At 43.4% G+C, this 25441-nt stretch overlaps 2 protein-coding genes and 1 long non-coding RNA gene across 4 annotated transcripts in view; 1 reads left to right on the forward strand and 2 right to left on the reverse strand.

Moving 5' to 3' along the window:
* Positions 1–20207, reverse strand: part of CHAC2 (ChaC cation transport regulator homolog 2) — a 31903-nt gene extending 11696 nt beyond the window's left edge. Inside the window, exons 1-2 of one of the 2 annotated variants that reach the window (XR_002103556.1) lie at positions 19952–20046; positions 4034–4069 (exon numbers count right to left, since the gene is read on the reverse strand). Coding sequence is in view for 1 of the 2 variants with exons in the window: in XM_019549306.1 (XP_019404851.1) it covers positions 4034–4069; positions 19952–20086 (171 nt within the window). In the remaining variant the exon portion in view is untranslated. Of the gene's footprint in view, positions 1–4033; positions 4070–19951 lie in introns of both variants that reach the window. The other variant, XM_019549306.1, reaches the window with a different exon arrangement.
* Positions 1–25441, forward strand: part of ASB3 (ankyrin repeat and SOCS box containing 3) — a 112669-nt gene that overhangs the window by 25242 nt on the left and 61986 nt on the right. The window contains exons 2-3 of the mRNA XM_019549305.1: positions 19499–19581; positions 21961–22174. Of these exons, the coding sequence (XP_019404850.1) occupies positions 21979–22174 (196 nt within the window). The 5' untranslated portion in view covers positions 19499–19581; positions 21961–21978. The remainder of the gene's footprint in view (positions 1–19498; positions 19582–21960; positions 22175–25441) is intronic.
* On the reverse strand, positions 9395–18007 carry LOC109319611. Its single transcript, XR_002103557.1, has 4 exons — positions 17997–18007; positions 17325–17327; positions 16492–16497; positions 9395–9490 (listed from the first exon to the last, which is right to left on the reverse strand). It is a non-coding gene; the product is annotated as an uncharacterized LOC109319611 (long non-coding RNA).

The following is a 25441-nucleotide window of genomic DNA, read 5'->3' on the forward strand; positions in this document are numbered from 1 at the left end:
GAAGCGAGGAGTTAACCCCTTCCTACCACGAGCCCGCTTACCTCTGGCTGTGCTGGGGGTTGGCAGGAGGCTCTGCGGCTGCTGAGGGGGTGTCTGGGGGGCTTTGGGGGAGCGGGGGCACAGCGGCCTTCACCTGCGCGTCTCTCACCGCTCCGGAGCCTAACTGATTTATCCCTGGGTAAATCTGTATAGTCCTCTTTTGACCCTACATCGTGTGACAGTGGTGTCACAATTTACTTATACATTCTATGAAAAAGGATGTCCTTGCTTGTTAAATCTGCTACCTACTGATTTCATAATTATGTCCCCCAACTCTAGTATTGCGAGAGATAGCAAATCCCTGCTGAATATACCTCCATCCTATTTGCCCCAAGTAATCTTTCTAAGCTAAAAAGTCTTAGCCTGTTTAGTCGCTCCTCATATTCCCCATATTCTCATCATGCCCCTGATCATTCTTGTTGCCTTTATCTTTGTACCTTTCCTAATTCTATATATCCTTTTTGAGGTTGGGGCACCAGAACTGCAGCATTCAAAATGTGATCATACCACAGATTTTATGTCAATAATAATTTCTGTTTTTATTCCTCTCTGTCCAGATATCTGGAAAATTCTGTATGTCCTCCCCTGGAGCCAAATGGTTTGTGGCAGTTGTGCAGACCCTAATATTTTTACTGTGGTAGTTGGGAGCCAAAAGGGACATTCTCCTTTGCAATCTCAGTTTGAGGTTCACAAATCTTTGATGGTTTCACAACCATAAGCAAATTTAGGTTGGGTAAGGCTATTAGGTTAGGGGAATGTTTGCAAACTATATTGAAATATTTTTTTTCTCCCTTCTAAATTAAGGAAGGTCTTCTGATCTGCTTCTGCTGAAATAAATCAGAATGTTTATGTAGCTGATGCAGAAAAATCTAAGCAATAGCTGGTCAGGAATTTTCTGATACCTTTTTGTCATAAAATGCAGATCTATCAAAACTGTTCACAACAGTTCTTGTGAGAGAAATATTCTCATCAAAACCAGACGGAGAGAGCAGACATCCCCTCCCCCCCTCCAAATGGCTCAGTGGCTAGGGCATTCTCCAGAAGTATGAAAGCAAGAGCTGAGACCTTAGCCTGAATTGGACAGAGAAGGAACTTAAATTGTGCTTTCCTGCGTCCCAGGAGAGCACCCTAACCACTAACCTATTGGTTACTGTGAGGAAAGGTCTAGTGGAATTTGAACAAGTATCTCTTTAATTTAATTTCAAATCGTCTCTCTTTCCTCCTGAAGTGAATGGGAAAACTTAAAATACTTTTGGAGAACTCTTTCCTGTTCAACTCAAATATAAGAACATGGATTATTCACATATCTTTTGATAGACTAAAAATGGCTCTAAAACTGGTCTACAGACCCCTGACAATTTGTGGAGCAGTTCTAGATGATTTATAGAAAATGGCTTTGGCCTTGGTAATGAAATACCTGTCAGTCTTCAAACAGTGTTCCTTCAGACTAATTATAACATGGGATCCTGCTTGTTTTTTAAGGGTTTTGGAACCCTGTAGAACAGTGGTTTCCAACCTTTTTAGGTCAGAGATCACTTTTGGAATTTAAGAGGAACTGAAGATCTACACCTTCTTCCCTGCCCCCCCCCCCCCACAGGTAAGTCTGTGGGGAGGGAAGGCGGGGAGAGGAAAGGCCCATGAGGGGCAGATCGAGGCCCCAGCCCTACCCCACTCCCTCACTGCTGGGGCCTTGATTTTCCCCCCTCACCCCAACAGCAGTGAGGGAATGACAAGGCCCACACAGTTGGGGTGAGGCAGGTGACAGAGAGATGAGTGGCTTATTTGGGGGGTGTGAGAAGGGAGGGGCATGCAGCCCAGGAGGTCAAGGGGGTGCATGCCCCTTGATCTGCATCTGGGGCCAGGGCAGTGCTGGGCTCCTCCCAGCTGGGCTGCGCTCAGGGTGGGTGGCTGCAGGGCCATGGGGGCGGGGGGCATCCCCACTCCCAGTGCAGTACGGGCCAGGTCTGGCAGGAACACCCAGGCCTGCCCACAGGCAGTCTTACAGCCAACAGCAGCAGCCCACCAGCCCCCATGTCCTCGGTGGGGGAGAGGAAGGTTGTGCTTGACTGTTCCTGAAGGGCATGGCCCTGCAGCCACCTGGCCTGAGTGCAGCCTGGCCAGGAAGAGCCCAGCGTTGTCCCTGCACCCATGTGCAGATCTGGGGGCAGGTGCCCCCCCGGCTGAGCCACTTGTAGTTCCGTTCCCCACCCCACCTGGGCTGTGCAGGGCTTGCCCACACTCCTTGCTGGGGCTCCCTGCATTTGGGGGGAGGGGGCACATTCCCCCCTGATCTGTGTAGTGGAGGTGGCTGCAGCTGCAGGCTGGGCTTTGCACCATGAGCCCCACTGCATGTGCTCCCCAGACCTCCACCCCTCTCCTCCCCCACTGAGTGACCTGCTGGGCTGGGGGTGGGACATGCACATGTGCATGCACGCATATGTTTAGCTTCTTCCCCCCCAAGATCAACTTGAAGAGGCTCTGGGATCCACCTGGTGACCACTGCACTAGAAAATGGGACCTCTAGTGTTTTTCAGGGGTTTTTTGGTTTGTTTTTAAGGCAATATTGACAGAATCTACCACTTTATCTTGTAGTATTATTTGCAAGCTACTCTGGTGTAAATGTAACTATAATCAAATTTCTGGTTGAATTAAAGTTGGTGCAGCAAATGCTTAGGAGACTAGAACTACAATTTAAAGTGATCTTGCTGAACTGGAGTGGCGGGAACTAGTCAGGTGGGAGGCTGGGTACTAAGAAGTTAAAAATTCAGCAAGAAAGGCAAAATTCAACACACAATACAGTTTAAAAACAGTCACATGACTAAAGAGTTGTACTAATTGTAATAAATTTTAGTTTTGTCTTGTTTCCATAAGTCTGGCCTAGTACACTGCCTTGTAATCAAGCAATGCTACTGCTCTAAAAGAAGTGTGGGGAAAACATAATGTCTGCAAGACTCTTGAGATTAATTTCAGAACGTCTCATTATCAAGTAGCATGTGGTCTTCGCAGTCATTTTCTATCAAGGGTCACAGTGGTTAACACAGCATAGTATTCCTTATCAGTTATTTGTAGGAACTGCATACTAATTGATGTATGGACTGAATCCCTTAGGACCACATACAATATACATTTTTAAAAGCTTTGCCTTAGCTTGCTTGAGGTCTTCAGCTGGGAATCTAACAATGGAACAATTAATGTAGGAAAGAGCTGTAGGACCAGGCTGTGATAGAGATCTATGCTGTATTGTCACCATCTGGCAAAGCTGGACATGAGGGTAAAATTTTAAAAAGTGTTTCTCTTCCCCCTCTGCCACCCCCCCATTGTTATGTACAAAACCTGTAACTTTTCTGATTTACATAGTCACAAATGTAAGGCTTCATTCTGTTTTTGTCACTCTATCCATGCCTTGAGTAGTACTTCCATCTGCAAATACTCTTACTCGAGATGAGTAAGAGTAATAGAATCAGGTCCTTGCACCTTTTTCTGAAGAATTTTCATTCACATTCAAGGTTCAGTAGAAAACAAAATAAGAATTATAGTTGAGGGATTACATTTCAGATTGGTATAAAAAATTAAGCAAGGGTATGTCCTGTTTTATTAGGATTTAGTCTTGATACATGCCAAGTTTTATTTTGTGGAAGAAGTTTTATCAAAACAGCCAATATTAGTAATAGCTGGCAGGTGCTACAAATTTACTTAATTTACAGTTGACTGTTCAAAAGCATGCTTAGAACTCTTCCTTTATTGAAATAATAAAGCTCATATACTTTCTAATTGCTTAGTTACAGACTGCATAAAATGTATCTGCTGAAATCCATAGTTTCAATGTTGAGACTGATGGGGAATCTGAGAACATGATTTGACAGCAAAAAAAATAATTATTTATTTACATTTTAAAGACAAGAACATGCTGTTTCATAATGATGTATCAAACAAGTGGAAACCAGTAAAATATTCTATGTGCTATAAAGACTGTTTATAAGGCAGTGTACTGTACCTCCGGATCTTCAACAAGAGTCACAACTCTTCCAGGCTAAAAATTAAAAGAAATATTGTAGTTCAGTGAGAAGCATTCTTTGTCAAATCATTAGCAAAAGTGGACAGTGAAAAAGCATATTTTTTTTTCCCTTAAAGATGTAGAACTAAAACTAAGGAGCTCTTTAAATGATCGAGGCCTAGCAAGTTTATTTTATGTGGTAAAGAGTTTTTTTTTTTTTATCAGTTTTGGAAGAGGATAGGGGAGTATGTTTTAAGAAATGAAATTTGAGATTTTTTTTAGGGGGAGAGTGCAGGGAAATATGAGGCTAAGATTAGTCTGTAAAATAAAGTGTTTGAATTATCTTTATTTTCAAATATACCGTTTAGAACCATCCCTGTTGCCATTTTGTGTGGTAGTTTTATGACTTGGCTATAAAGTATTGTGTTCTTTATGACTCTCAAAAAACTTCAGACTTCTACAAACAAATTTTAATTTTTAATCTACATTTTGTGTACATTTCCAGCTCATGTCTATTTTATATAAAGACAATTTAATTCCTTTTCCTTGCTTTCACTTTCAAGACGTATTTGTACCACTATTTAACTGACAGCATAGTATATTATATCTTTACTTACAGTATGAAGAAGAAAACTAATTGACTTATTAATTGACTTTCTGTTGCTAGTCTTTATTTTATAGATGACAGTTTTTCAGGGGAGGACAAAAATTAAGTATGTCTTGGTGATGCATTATAGGCATCTTGGTTCACAATGAGTTGCATATACTTTTTGTGACAAAAGAACCTGCAGTAGAGTTAATGTTCTGTAATACTTCAAGCTACTGTTTTTTATTACTAATGAATGATTTACCTTCTAATTACCAACTGGTACATAGGGAAATGTTTGTTTTGTTGTTGTTGGTTTTTTTGGCTTATTAAATAGCTACGTCTAGCGTTCCAGTACTAAGGGAAGCTGAAGGGATTTGATTTGTCTGATATTCCCAACAGATACGAGTTATTAGGTACAACTCTTGTCTTCACCCAAATGGTTTATAGTTCTTGCTGACTTTCATGCAAGCTCTGGAAATGCATCTGAAAACAGTTTTGCCATAATTCTGGTTTAAATTGTGCCACAGTTCTTATCTAGAGAGAGGATATGGTTATAATACCCTGTCCGTACTGGAGCTTTTTGATGTAAAATATAGTTCTTAAAGGCTGGTGTTTTATCTGACTATCTGTGGAGAGTGGAAGTTCTAGACTGATATACTTCCATTATGATACTGAAGTCGCTTGGGAATTGCATGTCTATGGGTGGGGAGGTAAGGGCCAGTGAGAGAGTCTCTCTCTGTTTTAAGCTGCAGAAGTAAAGTTTAGCTAAACAGGAATGAGGTTTGATCTGTTAGTTTGAATGACCACCACCTGTCCCAGCTACTCTGGCAGCAGGTCACCAACAATGAGGACAAGATGCGAATGGCCCCTATCCATGCCAGGTCCAGCTTGTTGCTCAAGTGGGCCACTGTCCAGGCAGCCATGTGCTGGGCCTTGGCACTCTGGAATATGTTGATCAGCTGGACCGCCTCTGTTACAGTGTATGAAAACTCATGCTTCTCTGAACCAGTTAGCGTCTAAGGTACCCTGCCCAACCTTCTGCCTGACTTGCATGCTGCAAATTCCTTTCCAGATTTAGAAAAGAAAAGCAAAACACATAATCACAGGACATAGTATGGACCTCAGGGGTCATCCCACACAATACCCTGCAGCGATGCAGGAACGTATGCACACGTGAAAAAAATGCAATATTGAAAAATGGGAAAAGACACCCTCTATCTCTGCTGGACCTGAACATTTTTGTTTATAATCCTTAAGGGTCAGGGTGTCCATTTTCCATACAGTTCTGGTTAATGAGGTTTCACCCTTCTAAGGGATTGTTCATTCATATAATGAATGAACTTTTGAATCTTTTGCTTTCTTTGTATGTGTATTAAACAGGCATCCTACAATTTTTAAAGCCCTTTTTCTTTTCTACAGGAAACAATTTGTTCTTCTGTATTCCTAACTCTAGTTAGCATGCCATCCTTTTTTTTTTTTTTAAACAGGAGTTTATCCCTTATTTTCCTTTGAGGTGCACCAATACATCGGTCCAATATTAGATGGGTGCTGATATAAAGAAAATTGGCTATATCGGATATTGGCCTGATAAAAGCCCATGCTGTGTGCAGCCACAGTGCGGCACTCAGGCAGAGAGGAGCACAGCCAGCAGCGTGGTGAGCTGCCTCCAGCTGTTAAGTCCAGTGTGGTGGAAGGGTGGGGGAGATCACCCCCCAGCCTGTGGTGAGGGAGGGGGCAGGCACTGCCTAGGTAGGGCGGAAGTGGGGGGGAGGCCTCCTGCTGCTGCTTGCAACCTGGGAGGGCATAGGGGGTCATGTGCCCCCCCCCCCCCAGGATCTGTATGGGGCTCTTCTTGGTGGGGGCTGGGCTTGGAGCGGGCACCAGTGGCACTGGGAGAATGTTGCATCCGTCCCAAATTTCACTGCTGCTAACAGCCCCAGATCTTCCGGGTATGTGGGTGGAGGTGGGCCATTGAGCCAGGACTGCATTGGGTGGCTGGTGGTAGTGGCGCTGAGAGTGCAGTGGCAGTGAAATTTGGGGTGGATGCAGCATCCTCCCAGCACCACTGGCACCTGCTCTGAGCCCTGGCTGTAGCCTGCCTTGTGCAGATCCAGGAGATGCGTGCTACTCCGTGCCCTCCTTGAGGGGGTGGGGTGCAAGCAGTGGCAAGAGCGCCCCCCCCGCCAAAAAAAGATGTGGCTCTGCCTGCCCCCGCCTGGGTAGCGCCTGCCCGTTCCCTCATCACGGTGGGGGTGTTCATTTGCCCCCCCACATAGCCTTTCCACTACACCTAACTTACCAGCTGGAGGCAGCTGTATTGGAAATTGGATTGGTATTGGCTGATATGCCTCTTTTAAAGATCGGCTATTGGTATTGACCCCCCAAAATCTCTATCAGTGCACCCCAATTTCCTTTGTTTTGTGTATACCTGAAGGTTTGTATGTTTAAATACTTCAGTTTCAACTTATGTTGTTTGTTAGCTGCTGGTTTGCTAGTCATTTTCTTTTTAATCCATGTAGTGATGCTTTGAGTCTGTCAGCTTAAGCTTCTGAAACATCTTGGTCAGTCCTCAGAGCAGCATAAAAGGAAACTGAAGTATTAAAGTACATGATGAATATTCTTCAGATAAACTAATTGCTAAGATGTTGCATATTCTATCTAAATGAGGAAAATATTTTAATTGTTCTGGAGAGTTCTAGTTTTACATAGAAATACCTTGGTGAACAAAATGAAGGAATTACTCATGCTATATACAGTGATGTAAACAACCACTATGTCAGTCTGAAATAAGAAAATTGAGGGGGGGACCCCACAAACCATGTCATTTTGTTATTGTGTCTTGGAATTTACTAGAGGGCAAATTTAGGCTGAATTTGAGTTGGGTTACAAATATAGAGTTCTGGCAGAAGTCCTGTAATCAACTCCAGGAAGAAACCAAGAACCTTGCAGCTTATTATACCTGTGCAGCAGAGTATAGTTTGGAAAATGACCTCTCTCACCCACATTCTAAACCAGGGGTACCCAACCTCTGCCCTGTGGGCAAAATGCAGCCTGCAAAGCCATTTCATCTGGCCCATGGGTCTAGAAATTTGGCCATTAATACAGCTACCCTCCCCCACTGCCAAGTTCCCAAATCCCAAGCCCCACGTACGCCTCCTTCCTCTGTGGGCTGGTTCATGCCCCCTGCCCCTTCCCTGGACAGCAGCCAGTCCACATCCCCTTATCCCTAGTCCACGGGGCCTTGTTGGGATTGGGCCATGCCCCTTACCCTGTGTGAGGCCAGGTCAAGCTCCTTTCCCCTGCAGGGCCATGTTGGGGCTGGGCTCCCTGCTGCACTCCTCTGCATGGCTCGATGGTGCCTAGTTTACTTGCCAGACTGGGACCGCTGGGTGCCACATTGGGACCACTGACTGGATCTGGCCCATAGAGGGACCAGGCACTGGCCACCAGGCAAAAAGGTCAGGCACCACTATTCTAAACTGTTTGGATGTGTAAAGATTATCGCTTGAATTTCTTTTGGAAGTGAAAAAGTAAGTTCCTACAGAAAATCAAATAACATATATTTTAATTTTGACTCTTTTTATACCAGGCACTTGGCTTGGTAGAGTTTCCAGGTGAACGTCAAGGGTAACATCATGCAGTAATTGTAGCCTGGAGACATTAAGGCATTACTGTTGTCTCTGAGGTATATAGCTGCAGTCCAATGGCCTAGTCCAGTGGTGCCCAACCTTTTTTGTCTGGTGGGCTAGGTGGGCAGTCCCTCTGTGGGCTGGATCATTGGTGGTTCTGATCCAGGTGCAGTGGGCACCATCCATCCATATGGAGGGGTGCAGGGAGCAGGCCAGCCCCAACATGGCCCCACAGGGGAAGGAGTCATGGCCCAGGTCATCTGGGGGAAGGTGGCGTGGCCAATTTAGAAGAGGTGGGGAGGGGGCATGGACTGGTGTCGCAGGGAAAGCAGGCATACATCGGACTTGGGAATTTGGCAGTGGGGAGAGTGGGATTATTACTAGCCATCGCTTCCCTGCTGCCAAATTTCTGGATCCTTGGGGATCTCCACAGGCCAAATGAGATGGCTGTGTGGACTGCATCTGGCCTGCAGGCTGGAGGGTGAGTTACCTATGGCCTAGTCTGAGATGATGGTACTACAGCCTACCACTGTTGCATGAAAACCTGAGAAGATAAATGTGACCCAGGGCTGCAAACCATTCTGACAACAGGTACCTATTCCTCAGCCCATTCCACCAAGTACTGTCTGTAGTCAAATATTTCTGCCTTATATGAGTTGCACACACTTGCTTTCATTCAGATACTGTTCTTGAGGAGTAAGGAGACAGTATAACCTGTGTTAAAAGAAAAATGAGATGAACGCAGTAATAGCATGATGATGACTTTGGAACCTACAACTGCCTCATCTTTTATAGTGATTTTTGCATGCACCTTGGGGACAGGTGACAGGACTGATCCCTGGAGAATGCTATATGTGGGGACTAGCAGCATTCCTGTTGCAGCGAGAGTACTTAGTAAACCCAATTAAGGTATTGTTTGTTGCCAGACATAAAAATAATAATTCCAAGCACTACATTTTTGTAACTACCTTATGCGTGTTTATGGCTTAACAGTCATGATTCTTTCTCTGTAACAGCAAGCAAACAGACGAAACTACATATCTCAAGGGAAGTACTGTGTTGTATATTTGACAGTATTTCAGGTTCAAAATAAACTGAAAAACTAAGAAATTTGTTCTCAGCTATTTTAGTTGGGGTAGTATAAGGCTGCTTACAGACACGGAAGAAAAAACAAAACAGCACTTTACTTTCAGCTTGGCGCACCCCCATGCTGAGCGCAGCGCATGTCCAGAAGAGGTACTGTATTGATTTGACCTGGCTTGCCTGTGTAGTTCGCATGCTTCAGTGGGGCATTGTGGCACTTTATCTAATGGCGATTTAGTCTGCTATTAGATAAAAGCATCAAAAACCCCTGGTGAAGCATTCAATCAATACAGACATTGGAGAGCTGAGTCAAACTGATGTGTTTCCTTTTTCAGTAAAACGCTGGGTTGTTGAGGGGTTTTTGGTGTTTTTTTGGCTATTTTTTTTTAATGTCTGTCAACATAAGGTTTTTCTGCAGATGCATTATTAAAACAGACTAAAGTTGACAGTCTTTCTAAATAGTCAATATGAAATATGATATGTAGCTTTTCCATGATAATTATGGATTCTCCTAGCAATAGTTTCTGTAAATTCTTTGTGGAAAGGGAAAGAATTACAGAGCAGCAAGAAACTTATGAGCTCAGTTTCCCCAGATCCATTACAACTACCTCTTATGGATCGATATCCAAATCCCATTGTATTACCCTGGCTGTTCTTAGCACCAATCTGGCTGGCTGACTTCTGAAGCAAGTGCCAGTGCATCTGTACAACTGTGTTATGCATGCTCTGGATTAGATCTGTTTGTTCAACCTGTTAGGCAAGGGCTGTCCAACTGGTGGCCTGCAGGCCATGTGTGACTCATGAAGGGTTAAGATGCATTGCCCAGGCTCACCCTCACCTGCTTCCACTCACCATTTCCACCCCACTGCACACAGTGCAGTGTGTGAAGTGTAGGGTGAGGCTGGGGCTGTACAGGCATGGCATAAGATGCAATGGATGAGCATCAATCTGGGCATGCAGTGCAGGTGGGGTGGTGTCCAAATGATGTGCAGCCCAGGGGACACATGGCTTGTTGTGTGGCCCCTGGTGGTACAGCCTGTGGGGTGTTCAGCCCCCAAATGCTCATAAATTGGACATCCCTGTGTTAGACCCTGGAATGTTCTGCTCTCTAAAACATTCCCATAGTTTCTAGGGGGGGTTGGGGGTGTAGAGGCTAAATGGCTTGAAACTACTGCCCTAGTTAATGGCTAAAAACTACCTAATAGTTAATATGTGAATATTTTTACTTCCATAGTTAATAAAACATTAATATACTAGCTTTTAATAAACATTAAAACTGCAGCTGTCTTCAAAGCAGGCAAAAAACATTTCAGATATAGTGAGCAGTATTGTTAAAGTATTAATATGATAATATTATGGAGGTATGCAGAAGCCAGTTGGATGTGGGTAGCATATTAAAACAATTGAAAGTTAAGGCACCAGATTTAACCTAGATGACTTTCTTAGGGTGCATTAGGCTTTTCTCCACTTCATATTCAAATTTCACTCTCTTTTTAAAAAGCATTTAACCTACGTCTGAATTTTGCCACAACCCTCCATTATGTATGTGCGTGCAGACCAAGAGATGGCTGCTTGGTCACTGCTAATCCACAATGAAACAGGCTATTGACAAACAAATGATTGTTCAGCAGTTGGTGGGCTAGTCCCAAAATGCACAAATAGCAAATAATCTCTTCGTTTTTGCAATTCCTGCATTTCCACAATAGTGCCATGCAAATGCATAATTGCTGTGTGACATTTATAGAGCAAAAGACTGATTGATCAATAGAAGTTTTTTCAATGCACACCTGTGAGTGCCATATCCTTATTTGGCATGTTGAACTCCTATATTTGTAAAGTAATGCTACTGTCTTTTTGTGAAGACAGTCAGATCAGATGCTAGAATAGTAGATATGCTGAAAGGTAGGGGGGCTAGGATTGAGAGAGACCTTGACAAATTGGAGGATTGGACCAAAAGAAATCTCATGAAGTTCAGTAAGGAGAAGTGCAAAGTCCTGCACTTTGGACGGAACAGTCGCATGGACTTGTACAGGCTGGGGACTGACTGGCTAAGGAGGAGCTTTTCAGAAAAGGACCTGGGGGGTTACAGTGGACAGTTAGCTGAATATGAGTCAACTGTGCCCTTGTTGCCAAGAAGGCTAACAGCATGCTGGCCTGCATTAGTAAAACCATTGCCAGCAGATCTAAGAAACTGATTGTTTCCCTCTTTTTGCCACTGATGAGGCCACATCTGGAGTACTGTGTTCAGTTTTGTCCCTCCACTCTAAAGGATGTAGACCAGTTGAAGAGAGTCCAACAGAAAGTAATGAAAGCAGTTAGGGTGCTGGGGCACGTGACTTGAAAGGCTAGAGAACTGGGCTTATTTAGTTGGAAGAAAAGACTGAAGGGGGACTTAATAGCAGCCATCAACTACCTGAAGAGGATGGAGCTAGACTGTTCTCAGATTAAGTTAGATGTGAGGAAAAGCTTTCTTATTAGGAGGGTGGTGAATCTGGACCTTTTCTAATGTACCAAGACTTAACTGTAGACATAAAAAATGCCTACATACTAGTGACTGTAATATGGTTATATAGTATTTGTTTTGAGAAACAGAATATAGCACCAAGTAGTAACATGTATACTTGAAAATTTTTCCTAAATCTTAAAGTACTGTATTTACTTGAATACAATAAAAAGTCCCCCGGCTCCTCCCAGCCCGCATGGGAGTGGGGACCTTTATCTTGCATTCTCATACAAGGAAACAGCATTAAATGTATTTTCTATTTTTAAACTGCTGCTAAAAGTATTGTGTGCTCAGTAATAGAAACCAACTATGAAGCTGATTAAATGCAGCCAATATTGAGAATGACATGCATGTTTGCCTGTACAGTAAGTCAGACTAGATGACTGCAGCAGCTTCTAGCTTTAGACTCCATGGCTGCGTCCACGCAAGTGTGGATACCTGGTTCCCTGGGGATGACTAGCAGTGGAACACTTTGTGCAGCTGCTAGCTGTCCCCAGGGAATGTCTGTCCCCTCTGGCGCCAGCTGTGCAGCTGGTCACCCTGGGTGAGGTAGGGGAGGCTGGGACCAGCACCGTGTTGGCCCTGGGGGCTTCCTGGGGCTGCAGCAGTAGTGATCCTGCTCGGACCCTGGCTGGTAGCTGGAGTATGGCTCCAGCTTTCCAGGTTCCAGTTCTGGCTGTGTGCGCCGCTCTGGGTTGTTTTTGTTTTGTTTTTTTTTATGCACAGGTTTTTTGATCCCTGGATATCCAGGAGTCAGTGCTTCCCCCCCCCCCCCCCCCCCGTTCAGCTGTTCTCTGTGCTGCACATGTGGTATGTGGCACTGCAGATGCAAACTGCACTCATTTGGGTGTGGTCCATGAATATTTCATCCTACTACTGTTCTTATCTCCTGCTCTTTTCCTCATTTCCTTCTCTAAACCCACTTTTTCAAACAATCACTTAATCAGCAATCCCCATACAAGACTTATCAAACCTTTATTCAGTTACAGGGATCATGTTTTTAATTATTTTGTTCTGTTTGGAAAATTCTATGCAAATTGGTCCCAGATAGTTTTTCATAAATTTGACTGTTTTTTGAAATTGACACCACTTTTGAATTTCTGTTATACATTCAGCAGTTCCTGTGGAGAGAATTAATGCAGTAAGTCACAGACTTTATTTTTTCCACCCCTACCAGAAAAGTATGCTACCAAATGTCAGTGAATATAATATCATTTCCTGCTTAAGTACCGGCTGTGTTGCATGTAATATTCAGGCTAACCCAGTCCAAATATTAAAATGTGATCGTGCTAATAATATACTTGTGTTTTTGCAAGAAGCTGTTGTTATTTTTAGTTTTTCCTTCATGCCCAGTAGCAACAAAGAATATTTTTCTAATTTATCGTAAATGTTAGGAAATGTAGCTCTAATGGCAGACATCACATTTGTAACTATGTTATGACAATGTGTAAAATGAACTGTTAACAGTATGCGCAAGGTGTTACCTTAGCCTGGTCTTCTGCAAAACCCTGTACGCAAAGATTCTGTGTTTTCTTTGCACTGACTATGCAATGGTGTGTTTGTCCCAAGGTTTTTTTCAGCTTGTCGGCTAGTATTATCTTCCTGTTTTTTAAGCTGTGGTATCACTGAAGGACCAGTTTCACATCCAAATTATGCACAATGGCCTATATCCTGGTGTAATTCCCTGGATTTTAATGGCTTTATACTAGGGATGATTTAGCTCTGTATAATTGACACTGCTAAGCACGGAATTTGCTTAGCACAAGTTAGGAAGTAAGAACATCTTGTACTGGCCAAAAGCCTCTTGGCTTTAAGGGTAATAATAATGCAATAATAATATGCTATGATACATTTGTATGTTAGATTGTTAGTGGTAAGCAATAACATTTCAGAAACTACTTAAAACGTCTCAATAAGGTTGATTAGTTCAGTTATACTGACAGTAAAAACTATGCTACATTTTTCATCAATTATGAAAATGAAATTCAGAATTAAAATGGAATATTTGGACTGACTGCACTTAACTTGCTTTTTCTAGCTTTTAAGAAAATACAATAAGCCTTTAAGAAAAATTGTATTTCTGGGCATAACTGGGAAGCAATCCATGTATTAACTAACTACAGTGTCCCTAGAAGTTATGTGTATCAGACTCCTCAGAGACCGCTCCACTGGTGCTTCTGTCTTGTGCAGGTAGAGCAAGTGGAAGAGAGAAGTGCTACGGTATTTTTGGAGGAGTCTCCACACGCATCCATCCACTTTGCATACTCCCTTTACAGACTGAAGAGTGTGAATATATGAGCAGAGCTAATCCATAAGAATCTAAAGTTATGAGATCTTTAATAGTGACCTGCAAAAAAAGCAAAACAAACAAAATGCCTAACAAAACCCCCCCAGATCCGTGACTGTGCTGGTTTTGCTGCTTCGTTGCTTAAAAAAATGGTCTAAATGGGCTTTTTCTCTGGTAGCTTTTCTATTAACAATTCAGATCCTATCTGTGCTGCACTATTTATCTTCAAGGCTAGAAGTGCTAGGCTTTTTCTGAACATAAAAGTTACTCTGGTTTAACTAAAATTGGTTTAATTGAACTGTTGCAACACTGTCTCTGAAAGCTATGGAATCAAATTTGTCAGGCTTAAATCTACTTATATTAGTTCCACTTAAACTAAAATAAGTTTGCTGAAAACCATTACAGGTTGCAAGATAGGAGGCTGTGCCAGTTAAACTGATTTGAAACCAGATTTTGTTGGAGCAGGGCAATATTTTTTTTTTTTTTTATTAGCCTGGTACAGCTGGCCTTGGTAGTCCTTTTTCCCACCAGGTCTGCTAAAGCTATTTACAGCCATAATTATGTTACTAGGACAGGACAGTGTGTCCCCAAAGTACAAGTCATGGAACCTGTTTATTTGTTTCTTGCAGCTTCCTGTCTAATGATAGACTGCTTACAGGGGTGGAGCCAGTATTTGGCAAAGCGGGGTGCAGGAACAGCTACTTAGGCTGATGGGTTGGCTCCCAGCTTCTTTACATCATCTCTGCTTCCCCCCCCTTCCCCCCCCCCCATGTGTGGACAGATGAAGCAGGGGGAGCCTCTTGGAACTTTTTAAAGGCAAGAATCCCACTCCTTTCGTCTGTATTGTCTGAGTCATGTCCCCTCACAATCCCTTCTCCCTCTTCCCCCATCTGCTCCTACTTGTTTCCTCACTAGTTTCCCAGGCTGGGGGAAGCTCTAAAGCAGGGGTTGACAACGTTTTTGGGCTCAGTGCCAAAACCCCCGCACCCTCCACTTATAAGATATTGGCATGCTAGGGGCAGATTGTGGGAGAGCTGTGAGGGGCCTGATCCTTGTTGGGGCAACACAGCCCTGGCTCCTGCCCTGCTGTGCTCCTTGAGACATGCACCCAGCCACTGCCAATAACAAGCTGAGCTAGGGGTTTGGACCATGGTGCAGCTGTTTGCAGCCTTGTGGCTGCCTGCTGCAAGCAGGCCAGGCTCTGGGCAGGCTTCTGTTGCTTGCCACAGAGTCCAAGCTGCTCACAGCAGGGCTTGTAGCCTTTTTGCTGCCTGCTGCAAGCAATCCGCTGGGCAGGCCCCTGACTTCCACCATGGAGCCTGAGCTGCTGATGGCAGGGCTTGCCACCTGCTGCAAATAGCTTTGGTTTTGTGGCAGGAGGCAGGGGCATGGGACAGGGGCCCAGGCTTCTTGCAAGGCTACAAGTGGCTGCAAAGGGTCCAGAGCCCTGGCTTGGTTCACTGTAGGGCTTGCAGGCTCCCTGCTGCCTTACCCAGAGCTGTGGTATACTGAGCAAAATGGCTTCATGTGCTGTGCACTGGCATGTGTGCCAGGGGTTGCCAACTCCTGCTCTAGAGCTGCTCCTGCCTGCTCCAACTGGGCTGTGCAGGGTCTGGGATCAGTTCTGAATGTGACAGGACAGCAGCAGTAGCAGTGGGTTGCGTGAGAGGTGGGTTCCCACACCCTGCACAGTCTACCCAGAAGCAGGTGTAGCGAGGGGGAACCATCCTCATCACTACTATTGCCTCTCTCAGCTGAGCCTAGCCTGGCAGGAGCATCTCTGAAATGTACAACTTGACTGGCAGAGCCATCTGTATCGCGTTTTCCAGCTTTATGCATACCAAAGTGACTGAACCAGGTTTAGCAATTCTGCTATTTTTAATAGACTATATTTCAAGCAGATGAAGCTTGTAGTAAGAGTATGATATCCCTAATGTACCTATGTTGGAAATATAGATTAATGCAGCTATGCAGGCAAGCATACTTTTGCTGTTACAGCTTATTCCATCTGTGGCATTACTCTTAAATTATATAACTGAAGACTTTTGACTGTATAAGCTGTCCTCTATGTAGCACTTTACAGTTGGTACTGCTTTACAGATATTGAAATACTGGCATACCCTTGAAAGTGTAGATCTGCGTTGCAATTGGAAGGTCTGACTGCAGTACAGGCAAGGCAGCTAAGCTATCTTTAATCTATCTAACACAGGTAGCAACAGCTATCAGTATTGGCTAGTAGCTTTAGTAATTAAGGTCCTTTCTCAGTGAGCTTGTACAATGTGTTGAGGTCCATGCTGCCCTGTGTTCACTATCCATGCTACCCTGCCAAATTAAAGCTGGTTCAAGTATCATCTACCTGTGTCATACTTGCATCTTCCGGTTGCAGTATGACTAGTCCTAAGATGATGTCATCAACATAAAGCAAAAATCAAGCAACTGAAACGGAAGTAAATTTTTGTCCAGCTGAGTTAAACACAAACCAGTATTTTCCTGTTGTTTAACTTGCGTCTGCTTATTTCTCATATCTGAAAAAGGGTACTTTCAGTCTGAGAGGCTGCCCAGAACCTCTCCAAGTTATAAAGTTGGTCCAATAAAATATACCAGCAAAAAATCCTTACTTTATAAAACTGTTAACATGTTAATTAGTCTCCCATGCTCAAAACATCCTGGTCTAAGAACTGATCATCTCACCCATTCAGTTTAGGTATTAAGAGTATTTGGGTGCCATAACTATAATACTACAAGGTATGGTACAGTAAGATGTAGCTTATTTCTATCAGGAAGAATAATGCTAATTGGCTTTATTCCAGTTTATTAGCAGGGTGGACTGGTATTAATAGGTATTACAGTAAATAGTTATTCCTGTAATGAAAAGTTTTTCTGCAAAAATTGTGTAGAGGCTGAGCCTAGAAGACCTTCCAGTAGACTGGGGAAGATTCTGTTTGAGGTTTCCTGCAGATCTGATTATAGGTCTTTATTTGTATTACAAAACTGCAAACTGGTTAGGCACAGCTCTTCAGGAGTAAAACACAGACCTTCTGCCTACTTTGTCTGTGTGTGTATTTAGTGGAGGATTGCTTTGGTTAAAAAAATGAAGTAGCTCTCCCAGTTCTCATGGTTTTGCTTACAGGCCTTTACTTTGTGTTTTCTCAAAGGAGAAGTGATGTTTTTCTTATAATTATTTTATTGGCTGTCCATACTAGCTTGGTGTGTTTCATGTACTAAAATTTGCTCATCATCATGTCTAAGAGGAAACAACAGCAGCAAGAATAGTGTGTTGCTTACCGGATAGTTTTATACAGTGAAACTTAAGATTTAGTCTCCTGAATTGTAAGGACTCAGGACATTGTTGACCCAAGATAGGTTGGAAGTCGGTTCTGAAATGATCATTTCTCAGTATTATGTGGAGGAAAACTAGCATAACTTCAAGCAGAAAGTATGACTGGCTTTTATGCTCTTTTTATTTTGAGCTCCTGGTATACAATGGTTTAACTTTTGAACAAGTGCTTAGTTACAGGATCAATATAAGTATAGTATAAACTGTAATATCAGCCACCACTAGGCAATCCCCTGTTAGTGACTGGTTAATAGTTTCCCCCCACACTGTATGGTAGGTTTTCTTCAAAGTAAAATATTTTTTTACACAGTTGTTAAATACTCAGCCCAATAGGACCCCATTCTTTTCTGTTCTCTTTGAGTGTTACTACAGTATAAAAAGAATCAATGATTCTTTTTGTGTTTGCTTAAGACAAATTCAGTAGTTAAACAGAGCAAATAGATTTTATTTGTAACACATGGGAAAGTGCCACCTTTTTATCTGTCTTTCTCTGCCTTCTTATTGTGTTCTTGATGCATCTTTTCCTGGTTTTTACCTTGATCCTGCAATTTGAATAATTGATGCAGAATGGATAGAACCCCAGAGTACAGAGCCCCAAAGTCGGTGGGTTCTGTGTAGGCAGAGGGCTCTACCTGTGCTACTATATTTGCAAAACTGGGACTTTTGCACTGCAGGTTCCTGGGGAACTGTCCTTCTGTGGCACCTTTTCTTCAATGCTAGCACACAGATCCTGGTCCTGACTGAAACCTGTGGGCATTAGCACTTACTTAACAAGGTTTTAACAAATGGACTGAATTTCAGCATGTTGTTGGAATTAAGTGGAATTTAGCTTCCTCCTGCAGAATTTAAATTTCTCATTAAGTAGAACTTAAATTCCTTATTAATGACAGTGTTGACAACAGTGTGATAATTTGCAGAGCAACCCATTATGCATTTAATGAATGCATATGCAGCAGAGAAATACTAATTTGGCACTGATAGCATCCTTCAAAACCTTTTGTTTTCCCTTTTGGGAAACACTTCAGCTTCTCTAATAGCATAAAAATTTACAAGTGGTTCAAAAAGGATCAGTCTACCTATTTTGTGCCAAATGGGAAAACTGCATCAGTATTTTGAAGTCATAATTCCACTGATAATTTAATCTATGCTTGAGGCGAGACACAGACTCCAGTTAAAAGCAATTACAGATGGTCATAGAAAGGATGTAGTCTGAGAGGTCACAATATTAGCGGAACAAGATGTAAGTAGGGTATTAAAAATGTAGCATACTCTTGTTTTTTTTAGATATTTCTGTGTGCTGACTTATTTGGAAGTAAATTATGTTCTCAGAGATGGCATTTGGATTGACAAGATTATATCTTATTATAGCACAAGGTTTTTGTAACACTTATTTTTTTAAAAATGTGAGGCTAACAATGTAAAGTATTTAGCAAAGTAGAAGACTGATTGTAGTTCTAATCAGATGAAAACTTGAGCTGTTTTTAGCAATGACTAGCTGTCTAAATAAAGGACATTTTACTTTTTTTGACCAATGCCACACTCTCCATCTAAAAACAATACCATGTTAGATGTTTATTAAAAAAAAAAAAGCATGGCATTATTGTGTCTATAATGGAATGTGTGCACACACACATACTAATTATACATTATATACACACATTAAAACATAGATTATACATATATGAAAACAAAAATTATTATCCACATATAATGGTAAACTGTATTTATGCATATAAATGGATATTTTTGTATTCATATACATGCATAATGGGCATTTTAATGTGTGTGTATATCTGTATGTGCATAATGTAGGTGCACAATATATGGTATATGGCATGTGTGTAATATACACATGCACATATATATGCTATATATGGGTGTGTGTGTGTGTATGTGTGTGTACACACTAATATATACACACACACGTATTATGTATGTTATGTATATATATTTATTGTGTGTGTATTTTTAATACCCTACTACGTGTGTATACACGTATATAAGGAACAAATGTGTTTTCCTGCTTCTCCTTTTCAGATGCCTAAACGGATCTTTCTTAGCAAGGCTGTAGTAGACAAAGGGGCCGAAGATGAAAACCTGGACCGAGTGACTCGAGCCATGTAAGTAAGGCTCGGGGCAGGTGGCGGGGGAGCAGCCGTCTGCCGGGGCACGCCAAGCTGCAGACGCTGTCCCCCTGCAGGCCCCCCCCGGCTGCACCCCACAGCCCAGTGCAGCGAGCCCAGCGGGGGGAAGGTTAAATAAGGCGAGCAGGGGAGGGAGCCCGTCAGCCATGGCCTGGATCCAGCCGCCGGCACGGAAGCCTCCACCCGGCACCATGTCCCTGCCACTGCGCTGCCGCGGGCGGGCTGGCGGCCCCGGGCCTGGAGAGCCGGCTGGGGAGGGGCAAGGCGCAGGCCCCGCTGGGCGCAGCGGCGAGCTGTGCGGGAGCCGGAGTGCGCACCTGGGGGCCGCCCCGCTAGGTCCCCTCACCTTGCCCGGCACCCCGCGGTGGTCGGTGCTGCCCTGCCAGAAGCGGCGGCTGTAGCCCGCGATGCAGCCCACCAGCTTGGCCTCGTAGGGGAAGTCCACCTTCCAGATGAGCGAGCCGTAGCCGAACACCCACATGCCGCCGCCGCCGCCGCCCGGCTCGGCTCGGCTCGACCCCTTGAGGCACACGGTCGCCCCCGGCGGCTGCGGCGGGCGTGCGCCGGGATGGACTCCAACTCCCAGCCTGCCCTTGCCCCTGCACCGCCCTTCAGCCGAGGGGCGGGAAGAGCCGGCGGCAGCGCGGAAGGCATTGTGTCGCCGGGCTGGGCGGGGCGGGAAGGAGCGGGCCTGCGGCTCTGGCGGACGGCCCTCGGAGTTATCTGGCCTCTGCAGTAGCACTGCAGCCCCTCCCCGCGGGCCCCGGGGCCGTCCTTCTCGGGAGGGAAAGTGACAGGACAAGCTGCATGCTGCGGTAGGGGCGAGCCAGCGCTGCCAGGTGCGCGAGAAGGATCCTGTTTGTACCAGCATTTCCACCCTTGTGCGACCAGTAAAAGTGTTCAAAATGCACCAGCATTTCTGAATCAGAAGTCGTGGTAGAGGTGATATCTTTTTGCAAAAAAAAAAAAAAAAATCTTTTACTCCCCATGCCTGAAGAAGGGTGACTTCACCTGAAAGCTTCCCAAGAGCTTTTTTCCAGCCGCTCGGGTGGTCTGATAAAAGATACCACATCCACTCAAAGACCCTTGTCGTCTATTTGCAAGCTTTCAGGCACAGGCACCCTTCAGGCATAGGGGAAAAGGGCTGTACAAGTTCTCCCGGGTAGAAATGAAAGTTCGTATTTCATAGGAGAGTTGAAGGTGTGGTAAAATCTCCTGTTTGGAACAGTTCATTTTCTGTGCAGATTAGGCTAGGAGTCAAGTTGGAATAGTCTGTTTACCTCAAAGTTGTTTGGTGGTGAGCAGGAGGTAGAGCATTTCTGAGGCACTTAATTGATGCACCATATACAAAAGCCAAGTCACTGCCAGGGAGTCTTCACTGTTTTTTGGGCTTGCTATTAGCACTTTCTTCTGAAAGCTTACCTCAAAATGAAATAAGTGCTTCAACTTCCATGACCCAGTTCTAACTCACTGGTGCCTTACAATGAACAATAAATACAAAGTAAATAAGAACTTATTTGCATACTTACAATTTTTGTCAGTGTACAATAGTTTTTCAGCAAATACAACAATTTTGAGCTTCCAAGGCAATAATTTCATATTTAAGACCTGGCAACCCTGAAGGGAGCCCCTAGCTCAAGGGCATGAGGGCAAGCTCCTCTCCTCCCCGCAGTGCTGGAAAAGAGGAGGCTGCAAAGCATTTGACCAGCAGCATCTTTTCACTCGAGGCTCAGGGCCAAGGATATACAGCAGGTCATGCACGTCTGCCTGTTCCCAGCCCCCTTTGCTGGCGGTGGGGTGCTGAAAGGAGAAGGCAGTGCTCAGCTGTTGGCTGCTGCTTTGCCTTCAAAGGGTGCAACACCTGTCAGCTGAAGTTCTTCAGCAGTCTTATGCCACTGATCAGAGAAGTAGCCTTCTTGGCGATTAAAAGCTGCAGCGAGCAGCTGGTGCAGCCCAGCCAACCTAGCAGCTGTGCACCACGGCTCCGAGGACCCCTGGATACCTTGCAGACTCTCATTTCCCTAAAGGGATTAGGAGCTGAACCCTGTGAAATATCATACGACATTGTTGTCAAGAGGGAGCCGAAAATGCCTGAGTTGGGGGCTGCAAAACAGTTTGTGGTCAGACTTTAAATTTTATTTAAATACGAAGCAAAATCTTTCCTCACAAGGTGGAAGGCTTAGAGATACTACCTTAAAATTAATCCAAAAATAGGGTCCCAATTAAACAGGTTAAATTAAACAGGCTTGATGATGTCAGCCCAGAGTTTAGGGATGTATTTTGTATAGCAATTATGTACCATGGATTTATTATACTAATAGCAAATTTCAACCCCCCTTTCCTTCCCCTTCACAGAGTGAGCTCCACGAAAAGATGGATTTCACAGAAGCCTACTCGGATAGATGCTCTACTGTTGGACTTGCAGCTAGAGAAGGAAACATCAAGATTTTGAGGAAACTAATTAGGCAGGGATACAGTGTTGATGTTGCTGATAACAGGGGGTGGATGCCAATCCACGAAGCAGCGGTCCACAACTCAAGTGAATGCCTGAAGCTATTAATTCATTCAGGTATGGAACACTTCATTCAGGCTGGGGCAATTTTGTTTTAAATTTCCCCTATAAAGTAGTGTAATATTATAGTGTAAGAGATGCACGATCTTATTTATTTTGTGATTTCTTTTGTAAATTTGAATGTGGTTGCAGTTATAAAAACGACTGTAAAAATTGCACTGGCCTACTCAGGAATAATAGCTCGTGTGCTTTGGGTATATATTTCCTTATTTTGCTGGGTGGGGGGGAGTATTCTTTATTGTTAGCTATGCTGAGAACATTCAGAGATTCTTGGTGGGGTTTGCAGTGCTGACACAATTACTATTTTTTTTTCTTACTATTCAAAAGGATGTTTAGGCTAAGTGAAGTACTCAATTCTGAGGAATGGCCAGATCTAAGGTTGCCAATGAAAGAAAAGGCTCGTGTGACTCTGAAAGCAAGACATGCCAAACATTTTGCTCAGTATATGTTTGTCTATCTGACAGTTTCCCTGCTGGGCTCCTTCCTTATCTGATGAAGTTTAGGGATAATGTATGTCTGCCTACTGATCAAGTTAATGCTAGTAGTGCTTGGTTATAATAATGTAAGCCCTAGCCCTACTCTCTTTAAAGCTTACAGAGAACATAACAAGGGTCTTACTAGGTCAGACCAATGGTCCCTCTAGCCCAGTATCCCACCATGACAGGAGTGGATGCTATAGAGGGAGAGCACTGAACCAGGTATATCCAGAGTGATCTGTCCCCTATTCATTATTTTCCCTGGCATCCACCATTTATCGAGTTAGAGGTGCTAGAGGAAGATCTCCGACTAATCTGTTCAATAGCCATTAATAGATTTGTCACCCATGAACGTATCCAGTCCTTCTTTGAACCTGACTGTACTGCCCGCCTCTACCACTTCCTGCTGGCAGACAAGTTAATTGTGTTGCTGTAAAAAAGAACTTTCTCGTGTTTTAAACCTGAGACCTGCTATTTTCAGTGGGTGCCTCCCTAGTTTTAATATTTTGGGACTTGGTAAACAACACTTCCCTGTTCACTTTGTCCACACCCGTTATGATTTTGTAGACCTCTGTTGTGTTCCGCTCTCTGGCTTCTCTTTTCCAAACTGAAGAGTCCTAGCCTTCTTAGTCTCTCCTGGTATGGCAACTGGACCAAGCCCCTGATCATTTTGGTTGCCTTTCTCTGCATCTTTTCTAATTCGGTGACATTCTTTGTGAGATGTGGTGAGCAGAATTATACGTAGCATTCAAAATGTGGGTGCACCATGGATTTGTATAATGCCATGATGATGATCTCCATTTTGTTTTAAATTCCTTCCTTAATAATGCCTAACGTTTTATTGGCTTTTTTTGGTTTCCACTGCATAGTGAGCTGATGTTTTTAAAATACTATCTACAGTGTCTTTGTGGTCTCTTTCCTGAATCATGAAGACACAGCTAGTTCAGAACCCAGGTGTGTATGTGTACAGTAGTTGAAGTTAACTTTTCCCCAGGTGCATTACCTTGCACTTGTTTATATTGAAGTTCATCTGCTATTTTTTTTGCCTGCTAACTTAGCTTGGTCAGATCTTTCTTCAGCTCCTCTCCATCAGCTTGGAACTGGGTTACCTGGAATAACTTGGTATCATCTGCCAACTGGGAGATTTCAGTATGTACTTCAATTTCCAGGTCATTTTATGAAACTTGAACAAAATAGGGTCCAGCACAGATCCCTACAGGGCTTCACTTTTGATGTCCCTCCATCCTAAAAAGTCACCATTTGGCTCTACCATTTGCTTTTTATCTTTTAATCATCTTTCAGTCCACCGAATAACCTTCCCTCCAATCCTGTGGCAACACAATTTTTTTATTCCACTTTTACATTTAGCATATACACTTGTAGCAGCAGTGTTTGTTCATCAGCGTGTTCTTAAGACCGCTATGTCTTCCACTCTGTAGTTCCTAGATTCCCGAGAAGTCTCCATGGGTTTCCTGCAGTTCAGGATCCCTCTTCTTTGTGATCCATCTATATAATTTGTGCTGGGTTAATAGAGGATCCCCTTTTGGCCTTGGACTATTAATGCCTTGTATCTATTTTATTATAACATCAGCTCAGGCTCTCACGTTTCATAGTTTCATAGTTGGTAGGGTGGGAAGGGACCTGAGCAGATCATCAAGTCCAAACCCCTGCCATGTTATCCCACTTTATGCAGGTTAATAAAGACAAATGGGACTTTTAAGCCCCATCCTAAGTTTTAACCAGAAGCTGTCTCTAACTTTCATATAACTTAACTTAGCTGATTGATCTAGTACTTTTCTTTTCCTACCTCCAATTCAAAAGAGGAGGAAGCCAACCTATATAATTCTGATGTGGCTTGGACACTTCTCATACAACCTTCACAGAATAAAACCTTTTAAGATTTTCCCAGGCTGTGGTGAAGGTTTGCAAATAGAGTTGGTGCTTAGGCAGTATTCACATAGATTGTCTAAATGAGCATGTAATTGTATTAAATCATACTATGATACAACTAAATTAGATTCACTCAACTATTACTCATGGAAATTAGTGCCAGCCATTCCACAAAGGCTGAGTTAGCTTCTGTTGCTGCCTTAACAAGAATCCCTCTTTCTGATATTTGCAGTGCAAATAACATATTCTGTTGCATACAGTATGCTCTGGAATATAATACACAACTTTTATTTTTGAAAAAGCAGAATAAAGAAAAAAATACTTTCTTGGAGTGAGTGAGTAGTAGTAGCAAGGGAGCTGAGCCTGCATGTTTTTTCGCTCCATATGAATTGCTGCAGATTTTACTTCTGGTTCTATTCATAAGCTGAGAACCTGCTCTTACTGGATTTCTTGCATATAACATGCAGTCCCATTTTCAGAAGCTGCTTTTTGGGAAAATGGTGTGTTGTGTGTGACAAACTATGGTACGTGAAAGCCCACGCTTTCACCCAGCTTAAGGTCTTCCTTGGCTGTACCTTTATTATATGATGTTCATTTTAGCAGTGAGGTCATGCAAGTTCAACTATGAAAACATTGCTATTTGGTCTCCTAAAGCATGGTACCTGTGGCTGATCACACAAAAGCTATTATTTTATAGCAGCTGTTTCTTAAATGTGTTGTCCACATGGATTGTTTGACTTGTCCTCCTTGCCAGCTAATATAGAATCCTAAACTTTCTGGATTCAGGACTGGTGAAGAAGTTGAGGGACAGTTGAGACCACTCTATCCTTTTATGCCTTTTGGGTGTGTGGGAGGAACCAGTAGGGCACATGTGCAGCCCCAGAAGATGCCACTAGCT

Source organism: Crocodylus porosus, unplaced genomic scaffold (genome assembly GCF_001723895.1).
Source record: "Crocodylus porosus isolate Cpor-Errol unplaced genomic scaffold, CroPor_comp1, whole genome shotgun sequence".
NCBI classification, from domain to species: Eukaryota; Metazoa; Chordata; order Crocodylia; family Crocodylidae; genus Crocodylus; species Crocodylus porosus.